The following is a 22,299-nucleotide window of genomic DNA, read 5'->3' as shown; positions in this document are numbered from 1 at the left end:
AGGCTTATGGAGTTTCTTTCTAATGGGATTATTTATTTTGCTCCCTGGCCTACAATGCATTATTAACACTTGCCAGACAGCTGGGGATTCCAGATTTCTTGGTAGGGTTTACTTAAGGCAGATATCACATCTTCCCTTAAGACTCACTACACAGACACTTGATCAGCATGCCTTAATTTCTCACTAATGGGCAAGACTAGTCATACAGTAACTAACACATATTAAGACGTTACTACATATCAGGCATTATTCTAAACACTAGGAATACAGCAGCAAAGTCCCTGCCTTCATGGAGTTTACATCTTAATGGGGTAAGAAAGACAATAAACAGACAACTAAATATACCTGTGAATGGTGATAAGTGACACTGAGTGAAGTAAAACAGGAACAGAGAGCCAAGGAGGGCTGAGGGCAGGTGAGATGGTGCCATCTTGAATAGAGTGGTTAGTGGAGACCTCACTGATGACGTGACATTTGATCAGGAGGAAGTGATGGAGCAGATATCAGAGAGACAGTGTTCCAGTAGAGGAAACTAGACGTGCAAAGGCCCTGAGGCAGAAGCATGGCCTGGTGTGTGATAGGAACAGCAAGGAGACCAGTCAGACTCGGACTCAGGTTGAGTGAGGGGGAGCGGGGCAGGAGATGACTCACAGGGGCAAAAGGCAGGTGCACCAGATGACGCAGGACTTGATCATCCACAGTGAGGACTTAGCCATGAACTGAATGACATGCAGAGCCACGGGAAGGTTTTGACCAGGAGTCACGTGGTCTGACTTTAAGTTTTAAAGAGACTTCTGTGGCTGCTGTGTAAATGGCACTCAGGACAGCCACTCGTTATTGCTCTGTCTCTTCATGTTCTGTTTTCAACCCCCATATTTGGATTAAATGATGATTCGGTTGTTGACAGTGATCTCTGGAATCTGAGACCACAAAATAACTACTCCCTGTTGGACTGCTTTCATTCAGCTGAGAGGAGAGTAACTTCTTCCCCACCACAAGTGTCTACACCCAGCATCTTGTACACATCCCAGGGCACCACGTGCTCTACTGCACTCTAATTAGTTATATACATACCAGTGCTCCCCACTAAGCTGTGAGGTCCTTTAGGGCAAATAAATAAAGGCACAAGTCTCCATGGCGCTCACACTTAGTTTTTATTAGCCAGAGTTCCGCCTCCTAGGAGATACACAACTAACCAAGGGCACCCAGTCACCGTTTTGCTCCTGCTGGATTGGCTGATACCACTGCTCACCTGGGGTGGGAAATTCTGCAGAGCCACGTCAGGGCCTGGTTTCCTCAGGTACAGAGAGCTCCATGAAGGAAGGCCAGACTGAGGGCCCCCTTCTTCTCTGCACCGGTAGGACACACACAAGCCAATGACCGATGCCTAACAGAGCAGAGGAGAGCCCTGGGCTGCCCCCTGGAGGCCTGGGCACAAGGGGTTCTCCCTACCAGCCAGGCCTGGACTACTGCCCGTCTGCCCTCCCACAGTGGCCAATCCCTCACCTGATGGTAAACCTTTTTCATTGTGTCACATAATGCAACTGGATGCCTTCTGATTACTGGGCTCTGAGTTTTGGCTGCTGGAGTACAAGGATTAAGCACCTGAGGAGAAGGCAAGGTGAGAGCACGTCACCCCATGCTCTTCTCCAGGCAGCTCTGCCCCTGCCCTGGGTTGCACCCAGCAGCCCAGCAGGAGCCTGTGACCTAGGAGAGTGGGTCCATCCTGGGGTGTGAGGGGCCCTGGAGCACACTCCTCGACTAGGAGTGGACCGCCCTGCTGACGGGTCGTTTCTCTGTGAAGAAGCTTTTCAGCAGCAGCACCTGGCTGAAGCTGACCACGAACAGGGCGATCGTCTCACCGATAGACCAGTAAGAGACTCGGGTATTCAGGTCTTCAGCCCGGGCCCGGTCCTGGGCCTCCCGGAGCCGGTAATGCGTCTGGGAGTCAATAACCGTCTTCAGAGCCTCGTGAATGGTCACACAGGCGGACTCCATCTGGGCAGGAAGAGAAAAGCAGTCACATCGCTAAGCCTGGGAAAAGAAGAACAGAACCCCACCTGCAGCTAATGCTGTCACCAACATCCTAGGTAACTTCTACTGAACGCTAACTATGTGTCTGTGCTAAGGGTTTTATTTAACCCTCATAATAGGCCTAATTGAGGCTCAGAGAGGTTAAGTAATTTGCCCAGAGGCACACAGTTAGTAGATGGCAGTCAGGATTTGAACTCAACTCTCTGTGTCCTGAGCCTAGGCTTTCAAACATTGCCCTGTGTTCTCTTATTTAATACCCATAATACCCCTGGTGGGCAGGGGTCATCACCCCCATTGGTAAGGAGGGCTGACTGATCATTTACTCCATATATTGATGAAGAAATTGAGACTCAAAGAGGCCACATGACTTGCCCAAGGTCACACAGCTAATAAACAGCAGAGTGTGAAGTAAATCACAACTGTCTTGGACTCTGAAGCCACCGCTCATTCTAGTACATAATCACTACCTACTGTTTTATGTATATACACAAACACATGAAGACAGACATTTCTTATGTACAGAAACCCATGCACACACACAAACATGGGCAAAGACACAGACACATGTACATATAAACATGCACATGTAACATGCTCTCATGTAACACACACTACCTCACGACTTCCTTTACCTGCTAAAATATTAGGTGTGTTAGGCAGAATTCTGAAAATGTCCCACCACAACCGAGATTCCCTGCCCTAATTCCAGGAACCTGCGAGTACGACGAGCTACCACTCCTGTGATTATGTTACACAGCACAGTTGACCTTAAGACAGGGAGATGATCCAGTGGGCCTGATCTTCAAAGCAGAGAGCAGCTTTCTCCAGCTGGTGGCTGAAGCAGAAATCAGAGAGACTGGATGCACGGGAAGAATTCAGTGTACCAATGCTGGCTTTGAAGTTAGGGAAGGTCATGTGCAAGGACCAGAGAAAGGCTTCTAGGAGCTGAGAGCACAACAGCCAACAAGGAAAGAGAACCTCAGTCCTACAACTGCAAGGAACTCAATTCTGCCAACAAGCTGAATGAGTGTGAAAGCAGATTCTTCTCCACAGCCACCAGATAAGAGTCCAACCCAACCGACACCTTGATTTCAGCCTTGAGACCCTGAGCAGAGAACACAGCTGAGCCTGCCCAAACTTACAGTCTAAAGAACTGTAAGATAATAAATGGGTGTTGTTTTTAGCCATCAGATTTGTGGTAATTAGTCACTCAGCAATAGAAAACTAATACATTATGTCTGTGAAAGAACACGAGTTCTTACTCATAGGCAACCTCTAAAACATCATTTTATCCAAGATCTAGAATATTCTATCCCAACAATGAGTTCTCAGGCTAGAGAAGTTCATAAAGCATCCAACAGACATTTGCTTCAGTTCCCAAACTCCAAAGGTGAGCTATTTATAAAATACAGTATAAGAAATTTATACAATGTTATAAACCAATGTTACTGCAATAAACAAAAAATTAAAAAAACGAAAAAAAGAAGCTGGAAGAGACTGAACTATTGTAGAACCACCTTGACTGACCCCCCAAAACCCTCATTTATCTCACAAATTGAACAGTTTCTGGAAGGCAAATGGGAGACTATGGACAAAGAATGGTGTTGGCTGATTGGATATTCTTTACTCTGGGCCATTCTAGGAGGTAAACTATATGGAGAAAGACAAAAGCTTCCCTTTAGCCTCTAAATTTATAAGGCAGCATCTTCTATCTGACAACTGGTCTACCTCCCAGGGCTGTGGGTTACCCCCGCACATGTGGGCCAACCCTCTCATTCTGATCCACGGCCAAGAGGCAGTGAAATGTTACAGGGATGGGAAAATGTTACACGGTGGGGAAATCTGTACCAGCCAGAATTAGTGGAGCTCAATCAGCAGCAGATCAAGGGGCAGAATCCACAGTAAAGAACAAGCCTGTTTGTGCCTCAGTTTGTCCCCTAAGGGGCACCTTTGTCCAGCTTTCTCAGTGACATCCAGCATGCCCTATTTTGGGCATCTTCTCTTGTGCCTCGAGTGTAGTCACTGCTGGGCTTCTTCACCTGTCCCACGTTTGGTAAGTAGGCTGTTCCTACAGATATTTGATGTTGAGAAATGGACAAATGATCCTGAGAAGGGTTCCTGACATCCAGAACTTGATTCCAAAAGGGGACTTTCAAGTGCCAACTGGCTTCAAATGCCAACCACCAGAAGAGACCTCTCAGAGTACAGATATCTGCGCTGGAGGCAATGCTGGCATTTGCCGGCCTGCTCCTCCTAGCTCTCCTGGTAATGCTTCCAGAGCTCACGAAGGCATGTCCATTGTCACAGAGATGAAACAGGGGACTAAACCAGGAAGGAATTAGGAAAGATGTCGTAGTGTGGAGTCAGGCTTAACCTATGTAAACCTGTGTAAAACTTGACTCAAGATATGGCATTTCTAGAAACCTCCCTAGTGCTTCCTTCCTGTCATTTCCTATGACCATGACACAGGAAGAAGTGGCGAGTCAAATTAGTTCTATATTTATAGGATCTCTGGAAGACCAAAATTACTGAAGGTGGGGCCTGGGGACTCAGGAGAGATACCAGTAAAAATGAGAGGCAAGAATTTCAAATCACGCTGGGTTTCTTTTATCGCCCAAACTTCCACGAATTCATTCATTCACATGTATATTTATTAAATGCCTACTCCTGTTCCAGGCATTGTGCTAGGCCCAGGGAATTGCAAGATGGATCAGTGTCAGACATAGTCCTGAATCTCAAAACGTTCTCAATTTAAAGGAAAACATAATCAACTTAATGCAATGAGAAAAGAGCCAACAACAGAGGGGTGTGCAGTTACGGGAACACCCAGGAGAAAGCTGCTAATCCTGCCAGGGGAGATGGAGGAGTACTTGACACAGGAAGTGACCAGCTGAGCCTTGAGGAGAGGCAGGATGTCACCAGGCAGAGGATGAGGCGAAGGCATCCAGGTAGCAGAACAGCAGAAGCATGGGCAAAGAGCACGTGCAGGGCCCGGCCTGGGATCAGGGGTGTGTGGGGAAGAAGACATGGGTAGGTGGAAGCTCACAGTAAAGGCCTCGAGGATCAAGACTTTATCAGGTAGCTCTGTGAGCAGAATAACGGCAAGATAAGAATCCCACTTTAAGAGAACCCTCTGCTAGCCTTGATGTAGCGAGGGACTGGTGAGAACCAGTCTAGAGGCAGGGAAACCACCTTGCTGCAATTCTGCTGACAAGAAAAGACGAGGACCTCAATTACGAAGGTTGCCAAGTAGGGGAAGAAGAGTGGATTTGGGAGATTTAGGGCCCTGAAATAAGAGGACTTGGTAACTAGGCAGATCATTCTTGAAATCAGTGGGATGAATGGAGATACACACACATGTATATGCACATACATATGTGTGCACATGTGTTTGTATACACACCCATATATGCATGTGTATACATATACGTAAACACAAATACTTTTAGTGTGTAGAAATACACAGAAACTTTGTTTTTAAACATTAGGAAAGGGCTCATTTGGTTTTCCAGGCTAGAATTTCATTCTCCAAATTTATTTCTGTCACAAGCTCATTCAGAAACTCAAAGTGTACATTGGACTCACTTGAATGGAGAGCTCCTTGAACCCCGGGCCCTGGCCCGGGAGTTCAGCAGTACAGGGTGGCATCTCCAGCCTTCCCCCAGGGTCCAGAATCACTCAAGAAGGAGGGAGGGAAGAGGAAGAAAAATGGAGGGAGGACACAGAAGTCACAGGTGCAGATGCCCCAGGCAGAGGATACGTCAAACACGTCACGCGAGGCATCACTTTAAAGGCCTGGATCACATGCCACAGGCCAGAGACCAGCACAGCAATTCTACGAAGAGGGCAATAGCGGCCTTTAAAGGGACAATATCGGGTCAGATCAGTGATAGACAGGGAAGGAGGCCAGGTCCCAGGTCTGGAGGGTACAGAGCAGTAGGTGGCACTCTACAGCTTTCCTGGCATCTAAAACCAGCAGACACCTTTAGGGCTTGGCATAGGCCCCACAGGAGACCTCAAACCAACACACCACCGAGATTCAGATACCCAGAAGCACCCCCTTACCGTAAAAACGTGCTACCTCCCCACCCAATGGGATCTTCCGTTGGTGCTGGTCTAAAAGACACCTCTTCAGCCTGTTACCACAAAATTTCAGTTAGGCAACCAGTCCAGCACGCTTCCTGCCCAGGAAGAAGCCAGCAGAACCCCTTCTGCTTCCAAGAGCCCTGTTTTTCCAGGGCTGTGGGTCCTCAGCTCACCTGGAGTGTGAACTTCAGCCCCGGCAAGACCACCACCCCTGGCTGGTTTCCAGCATCCTGGACCCTCAAAGGGATTCTGGTCACTGCTCCATCAGGACAGTCAGTGTCTGGAGACACGCTGGCCTGTCCCGCTTCCAGGGCCATCCCCTCTCTCCACTCCCACACCATTGCCCCATCCCATCTCTACCACCTGCTGATGCTCAGGTCTCCAGTCTGCAGCCACCAGCAAATTCCTTTAGCCCTCACCTCATCAGGGCCTCCACGGACAAAAGTACTTGGTTCCTTATATTCTTCAAGAACTCAAAGGCAGGGAAACATGAGCTGGCCTCAGAGCAGAGTCAGGAAAACCTTTAACCTTCCCTAGACCACCAGTGAGGTAGCCCCTGGCCTTTGACTTCTGTCAGAAACCTTCAGCCTCTGCTAGGATCTGCCCAGACTCTCAGGAAGCCCAGAGCACCTCCCGCTTGGCCCCCTAAGTAGCATTCTCGTAGCCCATGGCCTCTCCTAGGAGCCTAGTCATCCTAGAACTCAGGCCTGAGACAAGTCTCTCTGGCCTGAAGGCCTGGCCTGGGCCTTGGTCACTCTGGATCCTGTTTTTTCAGTCTAATATTGATTTTGGTGCCCGAAAACATGGCCTCTGGCCCACCCCTGTGCTGGAGAAAGTCTGAGGGGGAGCAAGAAGACAGCTGCTGGCTGAAGGAGGATCCATGCCATGCAAAATAAAACAAGTGCTAGGGGGCCGGCCCTGTGGCTTAGCGGTTAAGTGCACGCGCTCCGCTACTGGCGGCCTGGGTTCGGATCCCAGGCGCACACCGACGCACCGCTTGTCCGACCATGCTGAGGCCGGGTCCCACATACAGCAACCAGAAGGATGTGCAACTATGACATACAACTATCTACTGGGGCTTTGGGGGGAAAAAAGGGCGGAGGATTGGCAATAGATGTTAGCTCAGAGCTGGTCTTCCTCAGCAAAAAGAGGAGGATTAGCACGGATGTTAGCTCAGGGCTGATCTTCCTCACAAAAAAAAAAAAAAAAAAAAAAACAAGTGCTAGGGAGGAAAGCACAAGTCAGGCCCCGTATATTTGCACCTGCGTTCTTCCTCCCGGGGCCAAACAAACTCCTAGGCAACCACCCACATTTGCATCTTTAAGCTAAAACTCTCCCTGTGAAGGACTTCCCTGACTCTCCTGGAAGAATCCATCAATCACTACCCTGAGAACCTTCACCCTTAAATCACAGCCCTGATCCCAGTGGCCTGTGGCTAAGTGGTTTACAGGGTCATGTTCCACACAGAGCTCCCGACGGCAGGGAGAGCACCATTCATCCTCGACCTTCCACCACCTGGCACAGTGTGCAGACTGAGTAAATGCCCGCCACAGGCGTGTGAGAGCTCTCGGAGGCCCAGATGGACCCCCATTCAAGGCAGAGGGGTCAGAGGCACAGAAGTGGAAAGAAATACCTCTTTTGAGGCTGGGCAGGAAGAATGATGAGGTTCTGAGACACAGAAGAGGGGAAGTGCAAATCACTCTTTCCTGCGACAAAATCAAACTCTAATTCTAAGGCTCCAGGAAAGAATTTCTCTATTGCACTAATCCATTAAGCTTTTTCTCTACCAATTTTTCCACTGGTTGGAGAGGGAAGTCCTTCAGCCGAGCTTTGGGACACTTACAAAATCTTCAAAAGGGAGGCTGTTTCATCAGTGCCCAACAGAACTCTCAAGAGTATAGGTTGTGAAAGATCTTACACACAATACACACCCGGGGCCAGATCTTCCATCAGCAGCCACATTGCCACACTCAAACCCAGTGTTGTCCAACGGAACTCTGTATGCGTGGCCACCCGCCACTCATGACTGTTGAACACCGCAATATTGCTAAAGAGCAAATGAGGAAGTGAATTTTAACTTAATTTTAATTGATTTCAATTTAAGTAGCCATATGTGGAGAGTGGTTACTGTATTGGAGAGTGCAGCACTAACCTCCAACTGCTTTTAGGGAGGGTGGAAGACTGGGCGAAACTGGGCGAATGAACTCATGGTCAAAGCCACAGAGGAACGGACCATGTGGTCACCTTGCAGGGCAGCCCCACCGGTAATCTGGCCTCACTGGAGACTCAGATGCTCTGGCTTTGCTTCTGGAACAAGTGCAGCCATGGATGTTCATTCCTGTCTTGCAGGTTTCCCTGGGCTCTGCCACTTAGTCACTTGACAAGTATTTGGTGAGCTCCTATTCTGTGCCACATCCCACAGGGACTCTGGGTGGGGTAAATAATACAGAGTCCCAGCCTGGGGAAGCACAGAGCGTGCGTATGGGAGAGAGAGAGGAACTTAAATAGCATGAGCGAAGACTGATGAAGGAGGCTGGGATCAGATTATAATTAACCTTGAGAGCCAGGGGTGACACAGATGACTATCTGTCCTCTAAAAATGTCACCATTTCTCTTCCAGAGTGTTGCTAGGAGTTGAATGCCTAACCAGGACTGTATCTGTCAGCCCTCATTTCATCCTGACTGTCCATATAACTATTTTTCAACAATGAGATATGAGCAGAAGTGATGTGTGTTACTTCTGGGCCAGGACTTTTAAGATGCAGCTGGGGCTTTCTCATTCTCTCCCTCTTCTGGTGGCCAGAAGCAGAGGGCTCTGAAGCCCTAAGGGACAGCAGAAAGAGGACAAGAAAGAAAGAGCCTGGATTCCTGAGTCACTCACTCCATGGAGGAAAGCTCTCCACCCCTCCCCCCCACTCTGTAGATTATTATTTGAGTGAGAAAAAACTTCTACTCTGTTAAGCCATTGATATTTGGGGTTTATTTGTTGCAGCAGCTTGTGTTACCTTAACTAATACACCATAAAAAGCAGGACTTTGGTCTTTATAATGTAGACACGTCATATAAGCAGAGAGGCACAAGCGATAGGTACTTCGAAAGTGGTGCTGCATGAAAGACTGAATGGGAATGCAGGAATACCAGAGGAAAGCAGTGCAGGGATCTGGTTAAAGAATGGAGAGGAAGATCAGGAGAACATCGCGTCCTTTGGGACTGGATGTGGAAAGAGAGGCAAAGCCAACACTGAAACGTCAGACTGGGAGCTGGGTGGACAGTGCCTCTGCTCATCAGCCAAGACGGGGTCAGAAGAGGAGGAACAGGCTGGGGGTGGTCAGCCCAGCCTGTTACTGTTAAGGTCTACTCACCTGCGTGAGAGCGGTAACCCTGTTCCCCATGTCTGGGAGAATGGGGGGCTCGTCACCCACTTGAAAGTCAAAGTAGACGGTCTTGTGAGAGAAGGTGGAAAACTCATTACTGAAGCAAAACTGATAAACGCCCTTGACCTCCGCCCGGTGCGTGAAGCTGTCATACTGTTTCTTGGTTTCCCTGTAGATGGTGTTTCCCAGGGGGTCCTCCACATAGCAGTCAACATCGTAGTGGCCTCCAGTGATGACCTGACAACCACAAAGACACGCACAGTCTGCTGTTACCAGAGGGACAACCACTACTTACTAAATGCCAACCAGGCACTGTGATTAGTCTTTACAAATACTTTTTTCATCTAGTCTTCACAACCTTCTAAAGCAGGTGCTCTGACACTCCCCATTTTACAGAGGATGAAATTGAGGATGAGAGAGGTTAAGTCCATTGGCCATGATCACACTGCTTGAAAGTGACAGGACTACGATTTGAATCCATGTCTGCCTGAATCCAAAGGTTTTGCTCTGCAAGAGCGCAATGAGCCTAATCCTTCCCATTTTACAGAAGAGGAAACCGAGGTTCCAAGGTTAAGTAAATTGCTGAACAGGTCTAGTAAATATTACCGATGGAACGCAAGGAGAAGGCAAATATAGATGGAAGCGTTCATAGAATCAGCAACTATCAGAGGAAGGAGAGTCATCAGGAATCATTCAGTTTAAACTCTCTTTGTAAACACAGAAAGGTAAGACCTACAGAGCACTAAATCACACAGGTGGTCAACGCCATAACCAAGGCCCATCAGAGGACACAGTCAACTGCCTCCATCTGCTCCCAAACTTTAAAATTTCCTTTTTGTGTAGATAAAATTTTCTTCGTAATTAATGAACTTCCTGACGCTGGAGGTGTTTAAACCCATGCTGAACACCCCTGGGCAGGATTCCCCATCTAGCAGTGACCAGATGACCTCTCAGGTCCCTCCAGCCTCACAATGATCACTTTTTTGGTGCCTTTACCTAGGTTGTCCCTGTTAACCCAGCCACAATTTGTACACTGTCCACAGAGATGTGAAAAGCAGCCAAATGTGACTCAGAGGCCATCACACATGACACTGTCCCCAAGCACAAGCCTCTTTTAGTGGCTTTGATAAGAGAGGGGCCATCAAATGGCCTGCCCTCACTCCTGCTGCCTGTGCCACCTGTGGAATGCCGCCCAGCATGCGTCCACAAGCAGACTGCTGTCTGGGTGTGATTCCCACTCAGCCTCCCCACCCAACCTGGATCTGCTCACTAAACCTGAGGGGCAGATCCCTCTTCCAAGACCTGCTCCCCACGACTGTGAGCCATGAGATCTGTCAAAGCAGCCTGGAGCGCAAGAGCTGGGAGCTTTCCTGAGCCATATGGCAACCGCTGAATCTCGCAACCACAACACCATTCCTTGTAAACAATGCCAGGACTCAAAGCTGCGCCGAGCCCTCCTTTCCAAAGCGCCCGTTGTCACCACTACTGCGCTCACTCTGCCTCGGGCTTTAAACGCTGGAGAGGGGGCTAAAATAAAACCATGAACCCACCTCCTCTCGCTGCCATTTTTCAGTACACGCGGGGACAAAGCAGTCCAAGAGACTTGGGGCAGACAGCCCGTGCTCCACTGATCAGAGCTGGCATTCCTTTGCGTCAAGGGGCCTGCAGGAGGCCATTCAGGCCAACTCCACGGGATCCAGGACCCGCCCCCCGGCATCGCCATCCCCCGCACACACCTGCTGCGCTACCTCCCGGGCCAGCCGGCCCGTCTCTGAGTGGACTCAGACTGATCAAAACGTTCCTCCTCACGGGGATGTCAACTGGACTCCGGTCACTCCCAGCCCCCGCAGCCTCTTTGGTTAATTCCGGCCACTCCGATCAGGGCGCGCCAGTGCCCAGGCGAGACCTGGAAGCGGGAGAGAGCGGAGGCACTGCCGGGCGCCCGGGCCTCACCTGGTAATCCAGGGAGAACTTCACGCCCTGCTCCACGTCCTCGTGGAAACACTGCTTGGCGCTGTCGGGCAGCTCGAAAGTGAGCTCGGCGCCCCGCGTCCGCTCGGCCCGGAGCAGCAGCAGCAGCAGCAGCAGGAGCAGCGCGGAGGTGGAGCGCGGGGCCGCGCTGCCCATGATACTCCCGGTCCAGTCCCGTGCGCCGCGGCTCGGGGCGGCGGCTGCGGGACCTGGCAAGACTCGCTACGACAGACGTGGCACGAGCCGCGCGCCGCGCTTCCGGGAGGGCGGGCACCTCAGTGCGCAGCCGCGCGCTTCGGGGTGGGCCCAGGACCAAGGCCCCAGCGCGACGCGGCCTCCCAGGCCTCTTCCGCATGCTGCGCGTGCGCGCTGGCTGGGCTGGGGAAGGGTACACGACCCCTCCTCCGCCCACCCTGCTCTGTTGGTGGATCTCTGCAGAGGGGAGGCGGTTCCTCCAGCGCGCCGGTATGCAGAGGGGCTCCTTGCCAACAGTCGCGACGGACGTTTTTCTGCAGCTTCCGGGGCCACAGGGTTGAGCATCCCCTAGGTCCACACTGGCTGCAGCAGCACGAAGCATGGGGGGTTATACTCCGTACAGGCTCTGCTTTTGACTGGCTCTGTAACTTAAGTCTCACACTTCTCGCCTTGTCTAGAAATGCGTGTACCCGAACCTACCAGATACAGTACTTAAGAGGGCTACAAGAAAGGGTATGAGAACGCTGGGAACCCAATGAACACTCCCTTCCTCATTCCCTCCCCTTCCCAAGGTGAAAAGGTGCACTGTGGGTGGCAGGTGGGGTGGTGAGAGTAAGTAACACCTTATAATCACATAGGCTCGGAGGGAAACAGACAAGCTCACACACAGACACCCTCAGGAAGATGAGAATACAGGTCTCTCACTCAGCGATTTCAGGTATGTTTTGGCTGTCAGGACAAGTCGAAGATTCTTCTGGGGCATAATAATCATTTTTTCCCCTTTGGTTTCTTAAAAGCGCTGAAAGCAGTTAAATTGATTTACTGTCTTATCCATTACCATTGACCTAAGAAGATATTTTGTATAATCATTACTATAGGGTTTTATAATCCCTATGATCAGATAAAACGAAGAGAAATGACACTGGTTGTGGTCTCGCTACTCAGTAAAGAATTTTTTCAGGAGAGCGTTATTAGATGCGGTGTGTCTTGATTTCAGCAAAGCATTTTACTGCCCATATAGGTTTCCACGTGGGTAAGACTGAAGTGTACTGCCTGCCACTGGGCACATTTGACCGTGGATTAATGTGCTAATGTATGTGAAAGCTAGCTATAGGCTGTGAAATAACATACATGCATAATGTAGTTATTAGTAATATTTACTGGCTCTGTACCAGACTTGGAGAAGGTATGTCATGGTGTTCCTTGAGACTCTTTCCCTGGCTCTGTCTGTTGAACATTATTTTTCAGTAAGTGATAGAAAGCATGTGAGTAATAATCATCTAATCGGGATGCACCAAGTGGAGAATCATGACAGAGGTAAGACCAAGATTGCCTTGCTGGCTGGAGTGCTAGGCTAAGACTAACAAAAGGAAATCTGGCCAGGTTAAATGTTAAGTCCTCCGTTTAAGTTCCAAGAAAACACCTGCATAAGCTCAAGGGCGGGAAGCCTGACTTGGCAATAGCTCGAGTCAGAGCATGCAAAGACTGATAATCAACTGTTAGCTGAATATAAGACAATAGAAATGGGTGGACTAAAAAAGGAACCCTGCCTTGGACTGGGTTAACAAAAGAACAGGATTATTTTAGCACCTATTGTGTGGAAGGTACTATTACTGAAAGTAACTGTTGGGCTGTAACAGACAATGATCAGATCACATCTATTGTACTATTTTAGGAAGGACATTAGTAAAATAGGGGGAATAGTCACAGGAGGTAATTAGGAGGGGACTGGTATAATAAACTGATAGGAAGGCTTTTCAAACAAGGTCAAGTCAAAGGAAACAGGATTTAACCTGGAAGAGTAAAAACTAAGGATGAAGAGAGAGTTAGCTTTAAAAGTTTGCATAACAGCAATCATAACAGCTACCATCTATAGGCATACCTCAGAGATATTACGGATTTGGTTCCAGACCATGGCAATAAAGTGAATTTGCAATAAAGCGAGTCACATTTTTTTTGGTTTCTGGGTGCATATAAAAGTTACGTTTTAGGGCCAGCCCTGGTGGCCTGGTGTTTAAGTTCAGCACTCCACTTCAGCAGCCTGGGTTCAGTTCCCGGGCACGGAACTACGCCACTCTCTTAGCGGCCGTGCTGTGCTGGTGGCCCACATACTAAAATATAGAGGAAGATTGGCATGGATGTTAGCACAGCGTGAATCTTCCTCAGAAAAAAAAAAAAGTTATGTTTACACTCTACTGTAGTCTATTAAGTTATTAAGGATGCCATAGCATTATGTCTAAAAAAACAATGTGCATACCTTATTTAACAAATACTTTATTGCTAAATATGTTAACCATCATCTGAGCCTTCAGCAAGTCGTAATCTTTTTGCTGGTGGAGGGTCTTGCCTCATTGTTGACGGCTGTTGACTGATCAGGGTGGTGGTTGCTGAAGATGGGGTCGGCTGTGGCAATTTCTTAAAATAAGACAACAATGAACTTTGGCCCATCAATGGACTCTTCCTTTCACAAACGATTTCCCTGTGGCGTGCAATGCTGTATGATAGCATTTTACCCACAATAGAACTTCCTTCAAAACTGGAGTCAATCCTCTCAAACCTTGCTGCTGCTTTATCAACTAAGTTTATGTAATATTCTAAATCCTTTGTTGTCATTTCAACAATCTTCACAGCATCTTCACCAGGAGTAGATTTCATCTTAAGAAACCACTTTCTTTGCTCATCCATAAGAAGCAACTCCTCATCTGTTAAAGTTTATCATGAGATTGCAGCTATTCAGTCACATCTTCAGGCTCCATTTCTAATTCTAGTTCTCTTGCTATTTCCACCACATCTGCAGTTACTTCCTCCACTGAAGTCTTGACCCCCTCAAAGTCATCCAGAGAGTTGGAATCAATTTCTGCCAAACTCCTGTTAATGTTTATATTTTGACCTCTTCCCATGAATCACAAATGTCCTTCATGGCATCTAGAATGATGAATCCTTTCCAGAAAGTTTTCTATTTACTTTGCCCAGATCCATCAGAAGAATCACTATCTATGGAAGCAATAGCCTTCCAAAATGTATTTCTTAAATAATAAGACTTGAAAGTCAAAATTACTCCTTGATCCATGGGCTGCTGGATGTTGTGTTAACAGGCATGAAAACAACATTAATCTCCTTGTATATCTCCATAAGAGCTCTTGGATGACCAGGTGCATAGTCAATGAGCAATAATATTCTGAAATGAATCTTTTTGTTTTCCTGAACAGTAGGTCTCAACAATGGACTTAAAATATTCTGTAAAGCGTGTTTTAAATAGATGTGCCGTCATGCAGGCTTTGTTGTTCCATTTCTAGAACACAGGCAGAATACATTTAGCATAATTCTTAAGAGCCCTAGGACTTTTGGAATGATAAATAAGCATTGGCTTCAACTTAAAGTCACCAGCTGCATTAGCCCCTAACAAGAGAGCCAACCTGTCCTTTGAAGCTTTGAACCCAGGCATTGACTTCTCTCTAGCTATGAAAGTCCTAAACGGCATCTTCTTCCAATATAAGGATGTTTTGTCCACATTGAAAATCTGTTGTTCAGTGTAGCCACCTTCATTAATTATCTTAGCTAGATCTTCTGGGGAGCTTCTACATCAGCACTTGCTGCTTCATCTCACACTGTTATGTTATGGAGATGGCTTCTTTCCTTAAACATCATGAACCAACCTCTGCTAGCTTCAAACCTTTCTTCTGCAGCTTCCTCACCTCTCTCAGCCCTCACAGAATTGAAGAGAGATAGAACCTTGCTCTGGATTAGGCTTTGGCTTAAGGGAATGTTGTGGCTGGTTTGATCTTCTATCCAGACCACTAACACTTTCTCCATATCGGCAATAAGGCTGTCTTGCTTTCTTATCATTCGTGTGTTCACTGCAGTAGCACTCTTAATTTCCTTCAAGAACTTTTCCTTTGCGTTCACAGCTTGGCTAACTGTTTGGCACAAGAGGCTTGACTTTAGGCCTGCCTCAGCTTTTGACATGCCTTCCTCACTAAGCTTAATCATTTCTAGCTTTTGATTTAAAGTGAGAGACATGTGACTCTTCCTTTCACTTGAACACTTAGAAGTCATTGTAGGGTTATTAATTGGCCTAATTTCAATATTGTTTTGTCTCAGGGAATAGGGAGGCCAAGGAGAGAGAGAGAGATGGGGAACAGCCGGTCAGTGGAGCAGTCAGAACACACACAACATTTTTTGGTTAAGTTTGCCATCTTATGTGGGCACAGTTCGTGGCATCCCAGGTCAATTACAATAGTAACATCAAAGATCACTGATCACAGATCACCATAACAAATATAATAATAACAAAAAAGTTTGAAATATTGTGAGAATTACCAAAATGTGACACGGAAACACGAAGTGAGGGAATGCTTTGGAAAAATGGCGCTGATGGATTTGTTCATGCAGAGTTGCCACAACCTTCGATTTGTAAAAACAAGTATCTGCGAAGCACAATAAAGCAAAGCACAATAAAACAAGATATGGCTGTATTTAGCACTTACAATGTACCCGTCACAGTGCTAGCTACTTATACACTTTACGTATTTTACATTAATTAATCCTAACAATCATGCAAAGAACTATTTTTTTCCCTTTGACAAGGAAGAAACAGAAGCTCAGGATGTTTAATTAAATAACATTTCAGTTTCTGTTAGCCTTTGCTGTGTAACAAACTGTTCAGTGGCTTAAACCAATGATGACTAATAATTTCTCATGATTTTATAAGTTGGCTGGGTGTTCTTCGGCTGCTTTTGCTTGGGCTTGCTCTCACAGCCACCTTCAGCTGGAGAGTCTTCTGGGCTGAGAGTTCCAAGATGGTCCCACTCACATGTCTGGCAGCTGATGCAGGCAGTTGGCTGGGGCACCTCAGTTCGCCTCCATGCACCCTCTCACCTCCTGTAGGCTAGATGATTTCCTCATGTGGCAGACTCAGGGCAGCATCCCAAGAGAACCAAGGCAGAAACAGCAAGGCCCCCTGAGAACTGCACTTTAGAGTTTGCCCAGTATCACTTTTGCCACATTCTATTGGCCAAAGCAAATCCTAAGCCCAGCCCACATTCAAGGTGAAGAAATAGACTCCATCTCTGGATGGGAGGAGCTGCAAAGTCACATTCAAAGGAGAAGCATACTTAGATGGCGGGAGTTTGTGGCCATTAAACAATCTGCCAGAGTGCCCAAGCTCACTCAGCTTATTAATGGCTAAGCCAGCAATTGAACCCAGATCTGCCTAATTCTAAAGGCCACCTGCTTCCCCCAAAATACACTGTCTCTGTCCATACCGTGGTGTACATCTGTCCGGCATGTTCCATCTGGCATAACTTGAGATAAAGCATGAATCTGACACTGAGGTACACTTTTATTCAACATAAGAAATGACTTTCTGGCAACTAGAGCTTTCCAAAAATTAATGAACAGAAGTAGTGATTTTTTTCATCCTTTAAAATATTCAAGCAGAGACTGGATAAATAAGCAATCGCCTGGGATGACGTAGAGATGATTTGTGAACTGAGCGATGGATTGTAATGGCTGAGGACCTCTAAGGTTCCTTGCAATTTTGCATTCCGTGATATATGGTAGGAGATACTAAAAGGAGGAGAACTTGGGGAAAAAAACAAAAATGTCACCTGTCCACTTTAGTCTTGGCCTGGCTTCTGTGAAGGCCTTTTAAAACAGTAAATAAAAATGAGTATCTTAATAGATGCAGAAAAAGCATGTGATAAAATTCAACATCCATTCACCATTAAAACTCTTAACAAGCCAAAAATAATAGATAACTTCCGTAATGTCATAAAATCATCTATAAAAAAATTAGAGCAAACTTCATGATCAATGACAAAACATTAAAATCTTTCCCTTTGAAAATGGGAATAAGATATGAAAGCCTGTATCACAATTGCTATTCGACATTGTTCCAGGAATTCTAGGCAGTAAAGTAAGGCAGGACAAAGAAATAAGAGAATAGGAAGTGGGAATGTAAAAGTCAGATTAGCCTTTGTCTCCAAGGCGACGAAGGAGGCAGCCGATTGGGAGGGGTGCCCAAGGGGGACTCACTAGTGTTCACACTACGACTCTGTTGAACTGCGCATTTACGTCCTATGACTTCTCTGAATGTGTATTTTATTTCACAATTTAAAAGTTTTAAAAAGTGAGTATATTATAGTGAGATAGGTAGTCTAAGGCGGGCCCATCTGTGCCTGAAGCAGGACTTTTAATTGTCCCATGCAACAAGAGCACTCCCCACCGTGCTATTGGGATTTGAAAGAAAATCAGTACTTATCCATGCCTCATGCGTGTAATTGATGGTGAGGGAAGCAAGCAACGTAGCCACTGTCTATGGATTGACTAAGGCAAATAGAAAGTTTGCAAACCCCTTAGCATTACCATGGAGCTATGATCAATACCAGGCTTTCCCCGTACAAACAAACCAGAGGAAGGTAACACACACTGCCCTCCTGAGACTTACCAACTTCTCCAGAACAATTGTTTTTGTTGGTGTCCGGTGTTTAACCATCCTTCCTGTCAGGGGAATCTCAAACTCGGTGGGAGGCCAACCTACCTCTCATCACAGCACCAAAAAGGGCCAAATATTCCCTCTCTCTCTGCTTCCAGGTCCCAAGATATGTGAACAAGTGTCCCAGGCTCTATCAACTGGATGCTCTTGTATCTGAATCTTGAGGGAGTTTTCCAAAGACATGAGGATGTCAGAGATTACCTATGGCAGTGGTAGGATGGAGAGTTCAGTGGTGTGAGAACCAGTGCCCAAGAGCGGAAGTGCCAGCCCCTGCATCTTGAGCAGAGGGTTCCTCTGGCATGATTTTGACAGTGGACTTGGCTACTTAGCCTTTCTGAAATCCTGCCCCTTTTGTGAGTCTATTTCCATTCTTCTCATTGGTTCTATAGAGTTGGAGATTTTTGCACTTAAATGGAATTGGACTAGATTTTTCACTACCCCCAAAGCAGCTAGAAAGCCAAAGCATTTGCCCAAAATGTAAAGAAGGAATGGGAAATTCCACAAAGTACCTCTTGAAGGCAATGCTTAGAGTATAAATAATCTGTTTTATGATTATTGATAAACTGGCTATATAGTTATGTGTTGTGGAAGCACGTGATCAGGAAGATGCTTTGAAATAGCTTTTCTCAAATGTGTTATGTTTGTAGCACAGAAGAGAGACACATACACTACTTCCACGCACAGCCCATTTTCCTCCATTAACCTCAGGGCTCTGCTCAGTCACAGGGTGAATGGGAAGATTTATCTTCCACGTGTCCAAAAGGAGAGGAGAACTGAATACTGGTGAATACTATTTATATCTATCACATTACAGTAAACTAACAACAATAAAAAACATAACAAAAACTTACAGTTTCTGGTAAAGGCTGGTTAGATTATTTGAAACTAAGTTCCCTCTGAAAACAACTAAAAATACAACTTTAAAAATGTTTTCTAGAAAGCATCAAAGACCTGACAAGATTGCAAAGAACTACCAAAATTGAAGGGAAAACAGTAACCTAGAGAGGGAGGTATTCCCAAATGTTACTTTTCCCATTAGGGCATTTGCCAATCCTGAAAATTTTGAATTTTCATTTTTACTGCCATCCAGGGAGAGTGGACAGAAAACAGAGCCTGAAGGAGGGGGTTGGGGGCTCATCATGTCCCTCTCCTGCTCAGAAACTGCCAAGCATTACCTGCACTGACCACATTCCACTCAAACTCGTGACTTCGCAGAAGCATCACGATCCCTCCTCACACTACTCATACCAATCGGTCCTGATCATCACCTCTGATCTAGTAAATTCCACAGTCTGTATTTGGAGCCCACGTACTATGACTGTCATTTCCAACTCCACAACTTTGCTTGTGTTGTTTCTATGCCTGGGAGGATCTGCCAACTCCATCTGAAGACCCTATCCCACACACCGTCCACAAAACCTCTACCTACTTGTGCTGGTTAATTTTATGCGTCAGTGTGGCTGGGCCACAGGGTGCCCAGATATTTGGTCAAACGTTATTCTGGGTGTTTCTGTGGCATATTTCTGGATGAGATTAACATTTAAATCGGTGGACTTTGAGTAGAGCAGAGTGCCCTCCATAATGTGGGTGGGCCTCATCAATCAGTTAAAGGCCTAAATAGAGCAAATGTCTGACCTTCCCCCAAACAAGAGGAATTTTCCAGCAGACAGCTTTCAGACTTGAACTGGAACATCAGCTCTCTTGGTTCTCCAAGCCTGCCAACTCACCCTGCAGATCTTGGACTTACTAGACTCCATAATTGTGTGAGCCAATTCCTTAAAATAAATCTTTTCATATATATATAGTTATATGCCTCATACATATCATATATATCCTATGTATTCCATATATAATATATATAATTCCATATATATCTTCTATTGGTCTGTTTCTCTGGAGAACCTAACACACTCCTCTTACAATCTATGTTGCCTTGCCTTCTCCCTTTATATAATCATTCTTTGATTCTTCTGTATCAGGGGAGCTCCTTATGGTACTTTGCTAAAATTGAGGTATAATTGACATACAATAAGTTACATCTATTTGAAGTGTACAGTCTGATAAGTTTTCACATATGTGTACACCTGTGAAACCATCATCATAATCATGATACTGAACATATTCATCTCCCCAAAGTTGGGTACCTGTATAATCCCTCCTTCTTGTGCCTCCCCAACCTCCTCCTCCATCCCCACGACCACTGATATTCTTCGTATAAGTATACATTCATTAGCGTTTTCTAGATTTTGTATAAATGAAATCATAAAAGAACACACGTTTTAGTATAGCTCCTTAAACTCAGCATAATTATTTTAAAAGCCATTCATGTTGTAGCGTATGTCAATAGCTCACCAATTTTTATTGCTGAGCAATATTCTATTGCCCACATATGTATGGGTTTATTTCTGGTCTCTCTAATCAGTTTCGTTGATCTATTTGTCTATATAATTATACTATCTCTATCCAATCTTGTTTATGAACACAAATGCAAAAAAATCATAATCAAAAGATTAGTCTTGCTCTTTTCATTTAAGTTTTTATTTTTTTATTTTGTTTTTTTTCTTTTCTCTTTTTTAATTTTTTGTTTATTGCAGTAACATCGGTTTATAACATTGTAAAAATTTCAGGTGTACATCATTGTACTTCTATTTCTGCATAGATTACATCATGTTCACCACCAAAATACTAATTACAACCCATCACCACACACATGTACCGAATTATCCCTTTCACCCTCCTCCCTCCCCGCTTCCCCTCTGGTAACCACCAATCCAATCTCTGTCCCTATGTGTTTGTTTATTGTTGTTATTATCTACTACTTAATGAAGGAAATCATACGGGATTTGACCTTCTCCCTCTGACTTATTTCACTTTGCATTATACTCTCAATGTCCATCCATGTTGTCACAAATGGCTGGATTTCATCGTTTCTTATGGCTGAGTAGTATTCCATTGTGTATATATACCACAGCTTCTTTATCCATTCGTCCCTTGATGGGCACTTAGGTTGCTTCCAAGTCTTGGCTATTGTGAATATCGCTGCAAGGAACACAGGGGTGCATGTACCTTTACAAATTGGTGTTTTCAAGTTCTTTGGATAAATACCCAACAGTGGAATAGCTGGATCATATGGTAGTTCTATCCTTGATTTTTTGAGGAATCTCCATACTGTTTTCCATAGTGGCTGCACCAGTTTGCACTCCCACCAGCAGTGTATGAGAGTTCCCTTCTCTCCACATCCTCTCCAACACATGTTGTTTCCTGTCTTGTTAATTATAGCCATTGTGACGGGCGTGAAGTGATATCTCATTGTAGTTTTGATTTGCATTTCCCTGATAGTTAGTGATTTTGAACATCTTTTCATGTGTCTGTTGGCCATCTGTATATCTTCTTTGGAGAAATGTCTGTTCAGGTCTTTTGCCCATTTTTTAATTGGGTTGGTAGTTTTTTTGTTGTTGAGATGCATGAGTTCTTTATATATTTTGGAGATTAAGCCCTTATCAGAAGTATGGTTTGCGGTGAAAAACTGAAAGCCATCTCTCTGAGAACAGGAACCAGACAAGGATGCCCACTGTCACCACTCCTATTTAACATAGTACTGGAAGTCCTAGCCAGAGCAATCAGGCAAGAGAAAGAAATAAAAGGGATCCAAATTGGAAAGGAAGAAGTGAAACTGTCACTATTTGCAGATGACATGATTTTATACATAGAAAACCCTAAAGAATCCACCAGAAAACTTTTAGAAGCAATAAACCAATATGGTAAAGTTGCAGGATACAAAATCAACATACAAAAATCAGTTGCATTTCTGTACACTAACAACGAAGTAGCAGAAAGAGAAATTAAGAATACCATCCCATTTACAATTGCAACAAAAAGAATAAAATACCTAGGAATAAACTTAACCAAAGAGGGGAAATATCTGTACACCGAAAACTATAAAACATTTCTGAAAGAAATTGAAGAAGACACAAAGAAATGGAAAGATATTCCGTGCTCTTGGATTGGAAGAATTAACATAGTTAAGATGTCCATACTTCCTAAAGCCATCTATAGATTCAATGCAATCCCTATCAAAGTTCCAACAACATTTTTCACAGAAATAGAACAAAGAATCCTAAAATTTATATGGAACAACAAAAG

The 22,299-nt window shown here is 45.6% G+C and overlaps 1 protein-coding gene across 1 annotated transcript; it reads right to left on the bottom strand.

The window, feature by feature from the left end:
* Positions 1-1,085: 1,085 nt before the first annotated feature.
* On the bottom strand, positions 1,086-11,710 carry TMED3 (transmembrane p24 trafficking protein 3). Its single transcript, XM_058542209.1, has 3 exons — positions 11,448-11,710; positions 9,483-9,731; positions 1,086-1,998 (listed from the first exon to the last, which is right to left on the bottom strand). The coding sequence occupies exons 1-3, from the start codon at positions 11,619-11,621 to the stop codon at positions 1,762-1,764; spliced, it is 660 nt and encodes a 219-aa protein (XP_058398192.1). The 5' UTR covers positions 11,622-11,710; the 3' UTR covers positions 1,086-1,761.
* Positions 11,711-22,299: the final 10,589 nt, after the last annotated feature.

This window comes from Diceros bicornis, chromosome 5, assembly GCF_020826845.1.
Source record: "Diceros bicornis minor isolate mBicDic1 chromosome 5, mDicBic1.mat.cur, whole genome shotgun sequence".
NCBI lineage: Eukaryota > Metazoa > Chordata > Mammalia > Perissodactyla > Rhinocerotidae > Diceros > Diceros bicornis.
The sequence above is the reverse complement of the archived record's forward strand: the minus strand, read 5'-3'. Positions and strand labels throughout refer to the sequence as shown.

Bases quoted from the DNA above. Each gene is read 5' to 3' on its own strand.
- TMED3 (XM_058542209.1), bottom strand. From the start codon at position 11,621: ATGGGCAGCGCGGCCCCGCGCTCCACCTCCGCGCTGCTCCTGCTGCTG. The intron at 9,732-11,447 runs GTGAGGCCCGGG...TGTGGTTGTCAG, and splicing joins AGTTCTCCCTGGATTACCAG to GTCATCACTGGAGGCCACTA. The intron at 1,999-9,482 runs GTGAGTAGACCT...CTTCCTGCCCAG, and splicing joins GGGTTACCGCTCTCACGCAG to ATGGAGTCCGCCTGTGTGAC.